This window comes from Drosophila willistoni (assembly GCF_018902025.1).
Source record: "Drosophila willistoni isolate 14030-0811.24 chromosome 2R unlocalized genomic scaffold, UCI_dwil_1.1 Seg167, whole genome shotgun sequence".
NCBI classification, from domain to species: domain Eukaryota; kingdom Metazoa; phylum Arthropoda; class Insecta; order Diptera; family Drosophilidae; genus Drosophila; species Drosophila willistoni.
This window is the reverse complement of record NW_025814050.1, coordinates 13,293,558-13,311,578: the sequence shown is the minus strand read 5'-3', so window position 1 is coordinate 13,311,578 and position 18,021 is coordinate 13,293,558. Positions and strand designations below refer to the sequence as shown.

Sequence of the window (18,021 nt, the reverse complement as noted above, 5' to 3'; positions counted from 1 at the left end):
CTTTACGTCAATCAATCAATTAGAGCAGTTTTCTTTAGACCTAAATTAAGTTAAACATTGCCAAGTTAAAGTCGTCGCATCTTTTCTTTTCTTTCATTTTCCACTTTTCTTTTTTATTAATGTTAATAATACTAAGCAAAAGTAAACATTTATCCGTGCTCTCCCTCTAGACTAATGAGACCCCCAGCTCCAGTTTAGTTTCTCGTTCTCCTCAGGTCGTTCTTCTTTGCCATGAGATCTAATGTTATGACAGGGCTCATCAAGTGTCAGAAAGAAGATGGAAGCCGTCTGTGAGAGTAAATTTCAGTTAGTTGCTTCTAATGGCATTTACTTTTAACGTTTATTAAATGTTTTTGCAACTGTATGTGTGCGTGTGTATGAGGGGGTAAAAGCTGGACATTTGTTGAGGATTTGTTAGGGGTTTGTACGTAAAGTTTAAGGGTAACAGTGGGTTTCCACCCAAAAGTTGAGTGGGTTGCATAACTAAGAGTATGTGGGTTTCATTTTAATTGAAGTTCCCTTTGTAATGGAACCGTCGGTTACAAAAGTATCCAAAACAGAAATTAGTTTATATTGCTCTAATTGTGGTTTTATCTTGACATACAGAAAATTAGGCCTCTAGTCAAGTGCATTTTGAGGTTTTAGTTTCGAGAGTTTTTCTTCCAGTTTCTAATTTTAAACCTGGAATAGAAAACTGCAATTAAAGTAGCATTGCTAGAAAAAAGTTCAGAAAACAAAAGCTATGCAAGTTAACCTTTTGTTTTTGTTTACAAATATCTTTCACTGTTCTTTTACCAAATTGTAGATTTGCCATCTGCATTTTCGATAACGAAACTTAATTTTTGGTTAAGTTTCAAGTTGACTTCCTTCCTGTATTTGATACACAATCATTTCGGTCTCCCACATCATTTTCTGCTTCTTCTTTTGTCACTCTAATAACAGCAATTTGTATCATCTTCTTCATCATCATCATCCCAATTCGAGGCTCCTTCAATATAATAATGCTTAGCATTTTTGATTTGCTTTTGCTTTTTCTTCTCGTTTCTTTCTCCCTCTACTCTCTTGATGTTTTCTTTTTATCGTTGCCTTCCAATGCGATTTCATGGCTCTTGATTAAAGTTAAGTTCTTCGTTTTTTGTTTTGCTGGTATCATAAAAAAAAGAAGAAACCAAACGAAACCCATACCATAGAGGACAAAAGTTCGGGGGAATATATGTATGGCCCCAGTGGCAAAATAAAAAGCCTATTAACTTTTTTTTTGTCTTTTTTCCTGCTTTTGTGGCCGTTTGGTTGGAGGTTCTTATAATTATATAAGCTCTCAGCAATTAAACGACACAAATAGCCAGAGACTTGATCGCCAAATATGGTTAGTGTCATAATTCTTGTCAAGAGGCAACCCCCAAGCGGCCACAAAAAGAGGCAGAGACCGACACAAAGCAATGGAGCAACGAAAAAAAAAAGCTGCATAAAATTTGCTGATTGAAATCAACTTTGGCATGAAATCAATCATCGCCAGCGACGACGCGACGGCTTGGCAGCCCTTTTTCTTGAAGTCTCCTTGTCTGATCTGGTCTTGTCTGGTCAGGAACTAGCCTGGGGTCTGTCCTGGTCTGATGTTGCTTATCCAAGTTGAAAATCTTTTGCCAATGGAATTTTTCGTTGACCGTGTTGAGCCAGTGTTGAGTTTCGCGCTTTGAGTGGCCTCGCCTCGGAGACCTGAGGACATGCAACATGTGACATTGAGAGCACAGAAGCGGCTCCACTTCCACTTTCTGAAGACCCTCAAGCCGCAGCACTTTTATTTATGATATACATATACTTAAGCATTTTTTTTTTGCTTTGTCCTTAACCATTTTTCAGCTCATTTATTCATATTTACATTTAACATGCGTTTGTCTCTCTAACGAAGTCAACGTAAATCGATATTCAATAAACGACATCTGTGAACATTTCTTTCTCTTTCCCCCTCCTCACTAACTCAACCCTCTTCTCAAATTGATAATGATCTCTTTGTGTTGCCCAGCAGCAGCAGCTGGCCCTGGGGGTTATATAGTACAATCGTATAGATATATACGGATATGCTTACAAACCTATATGTATGTATGTAGAGAGGCCAGTCGAGGAAAGAGAGAGCTCAAGTCCGATGCATATCTGTCAGGGATGTCAAAACGACATAAAGACAAAACATAATTTATGCTGCACATGCGACGAAAATGTCGGAAAAGTCAATCCCAAACCCAAAACCCAAATCCAAAAAAGGTTTATGTGCAATTGTTTATGACTTTTGTTGCTACTGTTCCTCTCTGTTGTCTTGAACGATCTTTAACTAATTTCTTATGCTCAACATGATTGACTAATAAATTTTCTTCATTTTTGTCATTTTTCTTCTTCTAGGTAAGCAAAATGGAACTGACTACATCTACATACATATATACATACGTGCATACCACAAGATCTACAAAATGATTGGAAGCGATTTGTAACAGTAAACTATATAATATAGATAATGCCATAACGATTTCAAAAATACCGTGTAGCAACTTAAGTATTAAAAAAGGTTTTTTTTAGGAACACTGGCGCCATCTTGTGGCCTGAACTACCCTACCATAGTTCAAGAATAACCAAAGATGGTCTCACTTAAGATATAATATAATAAAAATTGAATTGAGTGCTGCTAGATTTAGTCAACTCGTATATACCCCATTCTAGCCACTGAATACAAGGTATTGATTTAAATGAAAATGTAGAAATTATAGAAAAATCTGCTTCTCTCACAAATGTGGAGCATTTTTTTTCGGTTTTGTCGAAACTATGTCGGACTCATAAATCAGACAAGCCATTGACACATTTCGTTTGTAGTTGTTGTAGAGCTTTTTTCTTACCACATCTATCAAAAATAATTAATAGAAAAGTTGTCGAAATGTCAATGGAAATGACAAATCTAATTAATTGAATGTCTTTTTTTTGGTCGAAAAAAAAAATTGACAAATTATAAAAATTATTATATGTATTATGCATAATACTATTTTGGCGGCTGTGTGAACTATGAAATTGTTTAAAGCGGCTTACGAAATGAAACAACAAAAATCTAAATAAAATACAATTAAGAGATTAGAGTAAATGATTAATTGGATTTTACCATCTCATTTTGCATACACACATGTTTATATACATATAGCCAAATAAATTTAATTTTTGTTATTGTTGTTGTGTGGCTAGACAAAAAAACAAAGAGCGAATGTTAGGGTAGGGCCAGATATATATTTTGTTTATATTTTTAGCAGGTGTCACTTGGGGTGAGACGATGAACAAAAAAATAGAATTCAATTTAATTTATATGTAGATGGAATTAATTTTTTAATTCCTGATTTCAAAATACTGATTAGAACAGATTTCACAGGGTGTATTCAATTAGTTTAGCCGAATGAAAATGAAACATTGTGATTAAAAAAAAAATTTAATATTTAATTTAATTTATAATTATTATTAAAATGTTATTAAATTATATTTCTTTTAATACAGTTTATTGAAAAAGAAAACCTCATTTAATATCAGAGCATGATTAAGTCTTTTTTTGCCTATTAAAAGTGATTTAAACATGCGATTAAATATATAAAATTTCTAACAAGTTCTATTTCTTAAATAATTTGTCTTTATGATTTAAGCCAATTATTATTTTTTATCAATATTTTCAAATGCAACCAATTAATAATAATCCTAATATTTTTGAATCCAAGAGTATACTTATTATCTCTGTTAAAGAGTATGTCACATTCGCCTTAGTTCAGACTGAAACCTTTTCCATACACTGAAAAATCTATTTATCACTTCATCTTATGATAAATAGTTGCCTATTATAATGCATATTTCTTATATTAACATAGTCCAAACTGGCCATAATCCAATCTTTGAGTCAAGTTCTTTTCATTAATAAACTTACATCATTCGCCAAGACCATAAAATATTTACATAATTTTATCTTTATGATAAAAGTTCCGCCTAAAAGCCACTCCACATTTCACTTTACTACTCCGAGTTCAATGCCAATGCAATTTTTCAACATGCCAAAAAAAAGTTGTAGGGATAAACGAACGAATGAGAAAAAAAGGGAGCAAGATTGAATTCCATCCGAAAGAGGGACATAAAAAGTGTAGATAGAAAACAAAGATATAAACTATAAAGAGTTGATAAGAGACAGAGCAAAAAAAAATATGACAAGAGAGTGGGGGAAAATATGACATTGATCGCTGCCTGCTGCTGCCTTTCTCATGTATATATGAGTCCTGTTTTGTTCAGTTCTGTTCTTCTGTCCTGCCTCGGCCACATCCTATCCCATATGCAGCCCTTTTTTTCCTCTGTCATATATATGTAAGTATTTATGACTGGGTTCAATTTGTGGGTTTTGCAATATCTTTTTTTTTTGTTGTTTGCAATGGGCAAAACTTTAAAAGGATTTCAGTGTTTTTTCGTTTATGAAATTATTGATAAGAGCGCACACTGGCGACCCTTTTTATGGCGGTTTCTTTTAGCCAGTGCAAAATGCATATTTAAAACTTGCAAAAAGTTGATAAGCCAACGAAAGCCCCTTAACTCCCTTTAGCAAAATGTGGTTTTCCCAACACACACACACACGTAAACCCATACCCCATACTCACACACATACACACACCCAAACACATACACTTACACATGTCGAATTTAATTAACAGCGCAAAAGTCGCAGAGGAAAAGAAAACCAAAAGCCAAAAAAAAAGAAAAAAATAAAACACCCAAAGAACTTGGGGTTCCAGACAATGGAAAATTGTTGTAAAGTGAGTGGGAGGCGAGTCTGGGAATTGCCCGGCGGCGCCAAATTAACAATATGCGTACAATGTGCGAAAAAACACAAGTCTTTAGCCCATTCCCTGTCAGATCTCTCTGTCTCTCTTTCTTCATATATTTCTCTCTGTCTGAAAGCGAGCACATTTCCCAGGCACCTTCAGGCGTTTTGGCTCATTAGCGACGACGTTTTCAAAGTCTCCGGCAGTCTGAGACATGCCCTGGCATAAATTTGACATTGAAAATGTGCTAAGAAAAGTGCTCAAGTAGTTGAAATCGCTCCCTCATCAGTGGCCACAGTGTCTCAAAATAAAGAAAACTGTTTAGAAATTGAATAATTAGGAAAGTAAGAGAAGTTGTAGCGACAAAAGGAATAACTAATTTTAGCTAAGATAAAGTTATAATAGTTTTAGTTATATTTTTAAGAATTAAGAAATGTGGCTTCAAGAATTTCAATTCGCAGACTGTTTGAGTATATTTATTTTTAAAGAAGCATTAGGCTTAGTTGCATTTGATCAGCTGTTAGATCCAACCGATAAGAGGTTAATTAAACAGATTTTTTTTATGAAATTGTAAAAAATTTCTTCTAAAATAGGTAAGTCTTTGAAATTTTTTCTCAATAGTTGCGAATTGATACTTCAAATTAAATCATCTTTAACCCTGATCTAATATGTTTCATTTGTATATTTCCATTCTTCAACCACTGTGCGTATGGCACTTACGTATACATATAACTCAATAGGGAGTTGCCTGCGGTTTTCAGTTGTTGTTGATGTTTTGCCTAATCAAATGTTTAGCCCAGTCAAAAGGCAAAAAGGGATGGCATTCTGGTCCTTTTGGGTTTTGCCAGAAGGGGCCTAAGGACATATGCCAATATGTTTGTTATATTAATATGCCAAAATAGCATTTTGAATAATTTATTTGATTTTTTGATTTCTCGAGCATTTTTTTTCTTCCTTCTCTTCGTCGTCGATGTCTGCGTTTTCTTGATGCAACAATAAAAACAATAAAAGTTGCCCCTAGACTTTCATTACTTAAATGTGGTGTGTGTTTGTGTGTGTGTGTTTTGGTCCTTGTTGAAAATCCTCACATTATGAACCATAATCCCTGTTGGTTTATTGCGGTTTTTATTGCCCTCCCTGGTCGAGGACCTCAAAAGCAAGAGGCAAAGGAAAACGGGCAAATATTTGGCTGCTCTTTTGGCTGTCTCCTTTTGGATATTTTTTGTTTTTCTTCTCATATACATATACATATATATATTTTCATTCCTGCATATTACATAAATGTGATAATGATTTATGTTCCCGGCTTCTGTTTACTCTCTTCCTTTCTCTCATACACTTGGTCTTCTGTTTTCTTCTGTTTCTCGTCTTGGCCCACATCCGCCGTGTTGGTAGGTAAATACCAGCATTTAAATAATTGGCAACCAGGCAGCTTCCGCTTTAGCCTGCTAAAAGTTGTTGCTCTCGGCACCTAAGCAAACAAACAAAAACAACAACAGCAACAAATAAAACAATAACAATAGCAACACCAACAACAATCACAAGGCGCGCAAATACAAAGACAAACAAATAAAAATTAAACAAAAAAAAAAATAAAAACGGAAGAACATTTTCCTTCTGCATTGCAATCTGAAAAACAATAAGACGTTTGGGTGGAAATTTTATAGAATTCTAAATACTCTGCAATTGAGAGCAACTGCTAGAAGTTCTCCAAGAGTTTGTTCTCAAATACATAAATATATATATATATTATATACAAATTTAACCAACCAGATGTTCTATATTTCTTAAAGTTGTCATCAAAAAAATCTGAAATACGATTCGTAGTCTTCTTAGCAATTGAATTACATTGAACTTACTAAAACCAAATATACTGAACTATAGATGAATTAAAATCAATTCCAAATATTCCATCGGACTGTTAAGAGACTTATACCGATTCTATATATAGGATATATAAATTAAACAAGCTTCAACTTTTAAATTTCAATTGTGTTCAAAGTCCTCGTTAAGAATGTATAAACCAAGAGACCAAAACATCATATTAAAAATGCTCCCAAAAGTATATTTATTTATGAATTTTCATGCTTTATGTAATGTAAAATCATTTTGACAAATTGAATTCCATTAAATATGCCATATGCTCCAGTTTTACCCTAACCCATCAACGCCAAGCATAAAAAACGAAACATTTATAAGCGCCTTGGCGTATTTAGCTCCACAGCAACAACAAGTAAATATAAATCTGGCACACACACACATATACACATACACACACACAGCCATACAGTCACTCATTCATATTTACTTACAACAAAGCTTAAGTGGCAAAAGTTGTGCAAAAGGCTTACAAACTCCTCAAGCTTTCAAACAAGCAAAGGCAGCTCCTTTTTTTTCCACCTCACACCAATCAAACAGATACCCGCTTCTTCTTCCGACCCCCCACACCCCACCATTCCCGTCAAACAACAACTCCTTGTTACTCTTCCTTAAGACAAGCAGCAACCCTTTGGACAAAGTTGCATGCACATTAATAATTAAACATTTCAGCATAAATAAATAAATGGTAGCAAAAAGTTGAAATAGAAACAAAAACAAAGGCAACATCAGCAGCTGGCGGCAAATCAAAAGCAACAACTACGAAAAAGAAAAAAACCAATGAAAAGAAAAAACGGAAAACAGAAAAAAAAGCACAGGGAAAACTTGAAGTCGCGTTGCACTAAAAGCTTATAAATTATTGTTGCAACAACAAGGAGATACATGAGAAGGAACCAGGAATCGAATGTCCCCTACAGCATGCCCCTAAATGATAAAATCAATAATAAATTACGGAATCAATTCCAGGTTTTTTTTTATTGTTTTGAAATTTTAAGAAAGTTTTTTTTTGAGATTTCTGTAAACTAGTCAAATCTTAAGAGAAATATTACCTAGACTAATCTAAGTTCTAATCTAAGAGTAGAATTCTTAGTATTTTTTATTATTCTCAAAATAGTTTTGCTGAAGTTACTCCCTCACTTAAAAGTTTACTCCTAATTTTACTTTAGTCGCTTCACTTTTGCTTATAATGAGCATCGGTTATATCATTTCTATGCACATATAGTCTTAATTAGTGGTTTTCCTATAGACTACCCCAATATATGCCAACATATTTACTTCACACACACACGCACATATCACCCACCCCACACACACACACATTCACAGTCTTACGCACACACTCAAACACTGGGTAGACAATTTGCATCTTCCACTTAGTTGCGGCTATTTGTTGTTTGATTACAAGCCTGTCTTGTGGGTGCGATAACATGTAAAGAGTAAGAGAAACTAGCCAAATGATTTGCATATGTATAAATTTAAAGCAAATGTTTAGAGTAATGAGAGAACGAACAGCAAAGTGGAGTGAGAGAATTTGGATGGGGGACTCTGTTTAAAGTTTTGCCGTGTGATTTGTGGAAAGTTGTGATTTTTCTTGTCATGCTAATAATGATTGCATATATGTATGTTTCGGCCTCAAGACGCTTGAAAGAACTTCAATGGCTTTTAGCACCTTTGGCCAAATGTAAATTAGCAGAAATTCAAATGGAACTGCAACTGCAACATCAATGCCAACAGTGGCAACAGGCAGTGGCAGATGCTGATGACGGTTTCTTTTGCTTCTTCATACATCTTTTTTTTTTAGTTTTCGTTGTATGCTTATGTTGGGCAAACAACAAGAACAACATACATAAACTAAGATAACAGACAGAAGTAAGGAAAGATTTTCCTAACAGCAGCAACAGCAAATGCATTTCCTGTTATTATTGTGGCTGCTGCTGCTGCTGTTCGTGTTCCTGCAACTCCAACACGTTAGTGGCGCATTATGAGCTGTGGGTTTCACTTCATTGCTCTGCCCCCTCAATTACCCTTCCTGTCACTCTCTCTCACCCACACATTTGTTGCTTTACTGCTTGCACTCACTGTGTTTACTTAGGTGCATGCCAGCAGCACTTTTTGCTGTTGTTGCTGCTGTTTATTTACTTAAGACTTCTTTTAAATTTGAGTTTTTCTTTTTCGTTTCATATGCATAAATTGCCAAAGCCACCCACAAATACCTACAAAAAACATTCACACACACACATCCACACACATAGACAACAAATGAGTATCTACTAGTATGCCAAATGAACGTAATTAAGTGCTCTATGCTTGTATGCCACTATGATGAGAAACATTTATACGAGGGCTAGTATAAGACTTTGCTACTGCAAAAGTTATGATTTTTTTTTGGTAAATGAATTGACCAAATAGTTATACTCACAACATAAAAGAGAGCTCTACGGTTAAATCTAACGATTAAGTTTAAATTCATTATCCTTTTGAACTGCTGCTAAACTAAAGAGGAACATCGATTATTATATGTATCAAGCCCTCAAATAAAGCAATATTTGGGAATAGTTTGATGTTGCCAAATAAAAAAACTTAAAAAGAGAAAAATTTGTATGTTAAAAAGCCTTTTGTATTTCTATTAGTCCGCTTTCTTTTGTTGGCTAGTGTCACTATAGCATTTCCGTATGAATTCTTCTATGGAGCACTGTTGCATCTGTTGCTACCAGCATAATCAGCTTCAACATAGAGCTTACATCAGTTCAGTTTTGCCGTGAAATGAAAAGTTTTGCTTTCTGTTTTTGCATTTCTACCATACATATTAATATGTAAAAAATTCCAACTGTTTTTCCTCAGTTTTTCATTTTCTCTCACTTACTCTACCTCTGTTTCTGTGTGTGTGTGTGTATGTGAGTGTGGATGAAAATTCTTGAAGCAAAGTTCAGTTATTTCATTTTTACCTGATTTGTTTTTGCTCCTGGCTAACTTATCGAAGTTACTTCCTCTGTTTCTCAGTTATTTTTTCATGTGGTTTCCTAGTAAATGCAGAACAGAAAATATAAGGGAAAACAATGAAAGGGAATTTCAGTGTTTATTTCACTGCAACATATTTTTGCTTAATTAAATATTTTGTTAGTCCTGGCACAAGAATTTTCTTACATTTGGTTTTTGTGGTGCCGGCTCGTATGAACAAGAAGGTTTTCTGTTTTTTGTACTTCTTATTTAATTTTAATAAGCAACTGGTAGACAAATATTTCATCTGAGCTATTTCATCATTTAAATTAGCATGCAAAACTAAAAAGAGAAAGAGTGAAAATACTTTGAGATATACATACATAGATAGTCATTCACTGGGTAGCCATGACAACATGAACAATGGCTCACTGGCATCATGGCCAAAATCAGACAATGACTCAAAGCTGGTCAACAAAGCAGAGAGGAAGCAAAGGCAGCAGCAGCAGCAACACAAAAGGCTGCTTGTTGCCTGGATTGGTGAGTAGAGCACAAAAGAGATAGTCAAAACCGAGTTACCCCAGCCAAAACTATGGCCAGCCAAGGTGCTGCTGCACTCACATTTGACAAATATCATTTGTAACTGGGGATGAAACAAAATCACTGTGAATACTGATTTTTTCAATAGTGATAACAATGTCACGATAAACTCGTAACTTGATTTGCATATTTCTGCAATGAAGGCGTAAAAAATGGCCAAAATTAATCCTTTAACACCGATTGGGTAATATGAGAATATATGTAGGTCTGTAACATTCAGTTCTATAGATAGACTTGCAATGGAATCGTAAGCAAAAGATTTCTTTAAATGTTTACCATTCTACTGTTCAAAATTTTAGTTTTAAAATAATGTTCCATTATATAAAATGTATAAGAAAAAATTGAATATAATATTTTGAAGAGAATGCCCTCCTAATGTTTCATTTCTTAGCTCCAAATTAAATTCCATTTATCCATATCTATTGAAGTGATTTACTTCTAAAATCCTTTCCACTGTTCCTTTAATTACTCTCCATTATCTTTCTTACCATTTCTACTTAGTTTTGTAAATTTATCAAATGTCTTTGGTGATTTATACACCTTGTGACCTGCAGCTGTCTCTGCTCATCTCTATACCAAACAGAATTCACTTTTGCAGTCATTCTCTCATTACTATCCGCTTTCAATAAATCTGCAAAACTTAATTTCCGGCTGAATGATGTTACCTAACCAGGAACCTACTGTACCTCCGTCCCCCAACTCCAATCGACATAGATACAAAGCTATGCTTTCTCTCTCTTCCCCCACACAATTTCTCTTTCATTCCCCATCCATGCTCAATATACACATTTTTCACCTTTAAGCGCTTTTTGTAATTACATTTCAGCTGTTCTCGGTTACTCCGCAAAACTGTTGTTTTCTGGGAATCTGTTGGATGTTGGATCTGGCTGGCTCCTACCGGCTGGCTCTGGCTGTTCCTGGTTTTAATAAAGTTTATCTAGCGTTTGTCCTTTGTCTCATCCTTATCGACATGCAGAAATTTATGTTTAGTCTTCTGTTTTCTGTCTCCTCTCCATGTGGCACCCTGGGCGAGCAAATATTTTCTTGAAGTTAATTGAATTTAAGCAGTGGAATGGGAGAGAGGCGAGAGTACAAAGCCTCAAGGAGGTTTTTATTTTTTAACATAATTTTAACTTAGATTTTGAAACGTTAATGGCATCTTAATTGCTGGACTCACTCCTTAAGTGACAAAACTTGTTTCGAAAACGAGGAGGCTCAAAATAAATCCCTAGAGCCGGGAAGTAGAACATATGTGAGCTCTTAAAAAACACATCGATGTGATGATGATGAGTGAGTTAGGGATCCTTGTCATTATGGGTGAAATATTAGCTGACACTCTCTTGGTGGGCAAAACAAAGAAAACCGAAGAAAATGAGAAGATGAGATTTTTCTTCAAGTGGCCTGTAAGGGTTTCCGCTGTCAATTGAAAAGATCTTTTCAATGTTTTTCTTTCTTTCACAAAAGCCTTTTTTTTACTGATAACTAATTTTTTCTTTTTCTTTTGGTTTCTCTTTTCTTGTTCCAGGTGAAAATCCGCGCATCATTGAGCACCCTATGGATACGACGGTGCCAAAAAATGATCCATTTACGTTTAATTGCAAAGCCGAAGGCAATCCAACACCAACCATACAATGGTATAAAGATGGACGAGAACTGAAAACGGATGCGGGTTCACATCGCATAATGCTGCCCGCGGGTGGTTTATTCTTTCTGAAGGTAAAAACCATAACCTCTATCATTATGATGAATTTTACAGCTGTTGATAAAGGGAGAGAAAGAGAGAGAGAGACACTATTTCGCCCCTACTTCTGAACAGATCTTTGTCTCATGAGAAAGGCAACATTTGTGCATAAATTTCTCATTCTCATATTATTTTATGCGCTTCCGTTTCAATGCATATTCGATCGAAAACCAAAATACATTTCCAAATGGTATGATAAAAATAACAAAACAATGGGTTCGAAGCCCACTCTACTCTACTCTGTGGGGAGAGAGAAGGATACATCATAGGCCTTCTCCACCTTCGGTGACTTGAAAGGGGTCTCTGTGTCTCATCCCTGCGTAACATTTCGTGCGTGCACATTTCACAATTTTAGCTAACGAGAGACTCAAATCTAAACATGACTGTGGGGGCAAAATGGGGGCAAAAGTCGCTCATTCTAGTCGATTGCAATTTTCTCGGACTCTGTGTGTGTGTATTTATTAAATTCCTTCAACCCTTCGCTCTTGACATGTTGTTATTTTCATTAAATGCAACATTTTGTTTTTGTTTTTTTTTATTGTTTTCATTTCAAATTATTGCTAGATGACTGAGTTTTAAATTGAAATAATATACAAAAGAAGACAACAAGAGAGAAAAAAAAATAAATAAAGGAAATGGCCAGCAGTCATTAAATTGACTTGAACTTACCGAGTTTTTCAAGCCAAGGAGATGGGGCGGCAAAGATGGGGTCTTATCTCAAGCCTAACACTTCAACAATTTGTTGAATTTTTCACCCTTCCCCATTTAATTTTATTTCCTTTTCCTTTTTTTTTTTTATTTTTGCCTAAAAACGTAAGTGACTTGTCGTCGACGAGCTTACAGTTTGTTGCCAATTAAAATTGAAGTGGCCAAGTGATTAAGGGCCGCACACAGACCCCCAATTGGACCCTCAAATACTATACTAAGTATGCGTGTGTATGTGTGCATGGGGTGGATCTGACATTAAAGTCTTATTCAATGTATTTTTTAATTAAATTAAATTGCGTATACGCAGGGACTGGTCAAGAGCAATGGTAACAACAGGAAGAGACTTAACTAAGGAGACACGTTTCACGTTTTATTTGATTTCGGTTGAGCAATTTTTGAAAGACTTTTTGATCTCATGTGCCACACACACACACATACACACATTCCTCGTATCAGGGACACGTGTCTGGACCCATCAAAAAGCCTATTAAACTATAATACTTAAAATCTCTAATAATCTTTTTCACAGTATTTCTCTCTCTCTATAATCATTATTTTCTTTTCCTTTTGCATTGCAGGTCATACATTCACGTAGAGAAAGCGATGCGGGCACATATTGGTGCCAGGCCAAAAATGAGTTTGGTGTGGCACGTTCAAGGAATGCAACACTTCAAGTGGCATGTAAGTAGATTTAGATAATTACTAACGAAAATAAATTTAGCTCTGAATTTGAAAGCAAAAGACTGGGTTTGCTGTTTTCTACCTTGAAACTAACAAAGACTACGTTTACTTATTGTTAGATCTTTGCTTACTTGTAATTGACTTTCTGAATGGCATTGAATGTTTTTTAGTTTGGAATTGTAGTCTCAATATAAGGTAAAAAGAAAGTCATATACTTTGTAGAGTATTACTCTAGTCGTCAATACTGCTAAAAACTGTGCAATCAAGGACATTGATCGATTACAGTCCATGTACAAATTTCAGCTAATGAACAATTTGGAGGGTTGTTGCATTTCATTCGACTTATTTTTCTCCCACCTCCTACTCCACGCCAGACAGCTGCAATTCCTCATGTTACATTGAAGAGCTCATTCCAACTCCCGTTTTTGTCCTGTCATTCTCGTCATGAGGATGATGTAGAATAATCCCACATTGCTTTCTAATTAATAAAATAAAGCAATTGCAAAATATGTTTCTTCTTCTCTTTTTGGGTAATTGATATTCTGTACATTAAAAGTATAAAATGAATTTTGAAGAGCTTTAAACATTTGATCATCTCTTTGGCTTTGATGGCCAAAGTAAAGTCCAGTCCAGTCCAGTCAGTCATTCAGTCAGTCAGTCAGTTATTCAGTTAGGTCTTCCCTTTTGCCTTTGGCGTGCAATGAAGCGCATTATGCGTTTATTGAAGTGCAGTTTTTTGCATTTTACAGCAATAAAAATACACAAAAAGAAATATGAGAAAAAAAAAGAGTGAAAGAAGAGAAAATACGTATTGCAAATGCCAAAGCTTATTAATATTTCAGTTAGCTGCTGCTGTTTCTGCCGTTGCTGCTGCTGCTGCTGCTGCTTCTGCTGCTGGCTTCGGGGCAAAGTAGAGACCAGAAAAGGTTCAAAGCCAAGCCAAGAACCTGGGCATCATTATCAAGCTTTTATTGGCAAATGGGCGACTCATAAAATATGAGCAAAATGGGAGTTAATGGGGTTGGAGAGGAAAAAAAGTGGAATGGAGTAGAAGAATATGCCGGGGACGAGCTTACTTTACTAGCCAAAAGGATGGATGGATAAAGGGCAAAGGCAAAATGGACGTGGTTATAGTACCTGTTCAACTGACAGTTATTAATATTGAATCAATCAAAGCACTGCCACTCATTCTCACTGGCAACCCATAAACCACCCATTTACTGACTCTTTCTCCTCCTTTCGCTCTCTCTCTCTCTCTCTTTCTCTGTCACACTGTAGTTCTGCGCGACGAGTTTCGCTTGGAGCCGCAAAACACCCGAGTGGCCCAGGGCGAGGTGGCTTTGATGGAGTGCGGTGCACCTCGCGGTTCACCTGAACCGCAAATCTCATGGCGCAAGAATGGTCAAACATTGAACCTGAGCGGTGGCAACAAACGTATTCGCATTGTCGATGGCGGCAATTTGGCCATACAGGATGCCCGTCAATCGGATGATGGTCGTTATCAGTGTGTGGTTAAGAATGTTGTGGGTATACGTGAATCGGCGACTGCATTCTTAAAGGTTCATGGTAAGTAACACCTTACTAACGATTGCAAAATTCTCATTCTCAATATTCTTTATTCTTCTCTTCTCGTTCTAGTGCGTCCATTCCTCATACGTGGCCCACAGAATCAAACGGCTGTGGTGGGCAGTTCCGTTGTATTCCAGTGTCGTATCGGAGGTGATCCTTTGCCAGATGTCTTGTGGCGTCGTGCCGCCTCCGGTGGCCATATGCCTTTGAGTAAGTTTCACTCGAGTTCAATTAACCGGAAATACCCTGCTAGCCATGTTGTTGGTTTACATTTTTTTTGTCGTTCTTCTGTTTTTTTTATATCTTGTTCGTTTTGTTCTTGTTGTTGTTTTGGTAGTTTTTCATTCGGCGTGTGCGTACATTTGAAATGAAATTAAAGCTTTTTGTTTACCATACGAGAGAGAGAAAGCATAGAGTTGGGGGTGGAAATAAAGTTAGTTTATGTGGTTGCTTTGGCCTGTGGCTTTTTTGTGCTTCTCTTTCGGCCAGTGTGTAGAGCAATGAACACTACCAGAAATTATAGCTCGGTCTTATGCAGTGAAACCAAAATGGATGAAGTCATGAAGTAAAAACTAAACCAATCTCTTAAAATATCAACATCTGATAAGAACTAAATGCAGATCAGACTTAGACAAAAGAATATTTATTTAACTTTTCTAGATCAAGTAAAAATCAAAACATAAGCTGATAGTTTACGATAAATATTAATATTCGTTAGGTTTCTTCAAAGAGAATGATCAAGAGCCTATCCACGTTTAACTTTCATTCCAAATATCTGTTAGTTTGGTAACTTTTGTAGACTTTCTCTCAGTGTATGCAACACCTAAATAAAGTAACACCGCTCTCCCTGGACTCACACTCAGTCTTTGTTCTAGGTTGTTGTTATTCTTTTCGTGTTGTGGTCGGTCCCCCTCTCAGGTCCCCTTTGACCACCGTGGCCCTGCGCGTCCGTTGTCCTGCTCTCTTCCCTTGAGTTCTCTTTGCCTAGGTCACCCAACTGGGCAAACACAACTGTAACTTTTAATTCCGTTAATTGCCAATCTCTGTTGGCAGCAATCAACAATTTTGCTTGCACAACACTCGACTGTTGCAATGTTGTTGTCCTTCCAGACACACTAAAAACGAGTGCAACTACTCACCGAGAGGAGGAGGGGAGAGAGTCTTTGTGAGTAGGGGGTTCCTTCATCCTTCATCATCATCATCAACAGAGGCGAAGTAGGAAATGGAGCTCACCCTCATCCAAGCAGCTAGTTTACGCTTCTTTAAATTGCTGTCGTTGCCAAAGCAGTAAAAGAAAATAATAGTAGAACCACCCACCCGTACTCCATTCCCTTTTTTCCCTCACCGCCCTTCACATCGTATCAACCATGCTGTGTGTTGTGTTGTCCTAAACTTTTGTTAAGCAAACAATTGGCACAGTGGCGCACATTTAAAACCTATTTCGCAGTCAACCAACCAAAAAGAAAGCAAAGTCCTGGTCTTCGTTTCATTCGTTTTTTTCCTCTATCCTTCTCCCTCTCTCTTTCTCGCTTTTCTATTTGTAAGAAAAACCACAAAAGGTGATGCCCAATGTGTGTGAGTGAATGCGTGGGGTGGGTTCCCCCCTCTTTTTGTCTAGGTTTTGCTATCTTGGCTTACTTTGCTGCGGTTATTTGCTATTCTTCTTCTTGTGGCATCTCCATTTTTACGCTACTTGAACTACTAACGAAGTAGAAGAAGAGGACAACGTGAAAGTTGAGTTCAGTGGCTACGTTTGTTTTTCTTTGCTTCTTCGCTTTGGCTTGAAAGTGGGTGGAGACTTCCATCTCCTTCACCAGCTTCCCCACCTTAATGGCATTTTATTCCTTATTTTTTTTTTTGACCATCCGAAACTCATATGAGCTCTTCTCTCATTGCACTTGCCACAGGTCGTGTGCGCATACTTGAGGACCGAAGTCTGAAACTGGACGACGTCACGCTGGAGGATATGGGCGAGTATAGTTGTGAGGCGGACAATGCGGTGGGCTCAATTACGGCCACGAGCGTCCTCACCGTTCACGGTAAGTTAATTGCTTCAAAATGAGATGGGGATGAGATGGGAATGAGTTGGGTATATGATGTGGGGGCTTAAATCTAATCTCCTATTTTCTCTTACAGCACCACCCAAGTTTGTTATACGCCCCAAAAATCAACTTGTCGAGATCGGTGATGAAGTGCTCTTTGAATGCCAGGCCAGCGGTCATCCACGACCCACTCTCTACTGGTCGGTGGAGGGCAATAGCTCTCTCCTCCTGCCCGGCTATCGTGATGGACGTCTAGAGGTCACTTTAACCCCCGAAGGACGCTCTGTATTGTCCATAACACGTTTCGCCCGCGAGGATTCTGGCAAAGTGGTTGTATGTAATGCCCTCAATGCGGTCGGCAGTGTCAGCAGTCGTACGGTGGTCAGTGTGGATACACAGTTTGAGTTACCGCCACCGATTATTGAACAGGGTCCAGTGAATCAAACCTTGCCCGTCAAGTCCATAGTGGTTCTGCCGTGCCGCACTCTAGGCTCACCGGCACCTGAGATCTCTTGGTATTTGGATGGCATACCCATTGATGTGCAAGAGCATGAACGTCGAAATCTAACCGATTCGGGCTCTCTGACCATATCCGATTTGCAAAGACACGAAGATGAAGGTCTGTACACTTGTGTGGCCAGCAATCGTAATGGCAAATCGTCGTGGAGTGGTTACTTACGCCTGGATACGCCAACAAATCCCAATATTAAGTTTTATCGAGCACCCGAACTGTCTACTTATCCCGGACCACCGGGTAAGCCACAATTGGTGGAGAAGGGTGAAGATTCCCTAACATTGAGCTGGACACGAAGCAACAAAGTGGGCGGCTCCAGCCTGGTGGGTTATGTGATTGAAATGTTTGGAAAAAATGAGACAGACGGTTGGATGGCAGTGGCCACTAGAGTACAGAATACAACCTATACCCAATTGGGTTTAGTGCCGGGTGTTAATTACTTTTTCCTTATACGAGCGGAAAACTCGCATGGTCTCTCCCTGCCCAGTCCCATGTCGGAGCCCATAACAGTGGGAACGGTAAGTTAATGAT

The 18,021-nt window shown here is 37.2% G+C and overlaps 1 protein-coding gene across 1 annotated transcript in view; it reads left to right on the top strand.

Moving 5' to 3' along the window:
• Positions 1–18,021, top strand: part of LOC6642400 (roundabout homolog 1) — a 47,902-nt gene that overhangs the window by 18,779 nt on the left and 11,102 nt on the right. Inside the window, 6 exon segments of the mRNA XM_023175821.2 lie at positions 11,761–11,951; positions 13,263–13,365; positions 14,644–14,931; positions 15,004–15,144; positions 16,842–16,973; positions 17,071–18,008. Coding sequence (XP_023031589.1) covers positions 11,761–11,951; positions 13,263–13,365; positions 14,644–14,931; positions 15,004–15,144; positions 16,842–16,973; positions 17,071–18,008 — 1,793 coding nt within the window.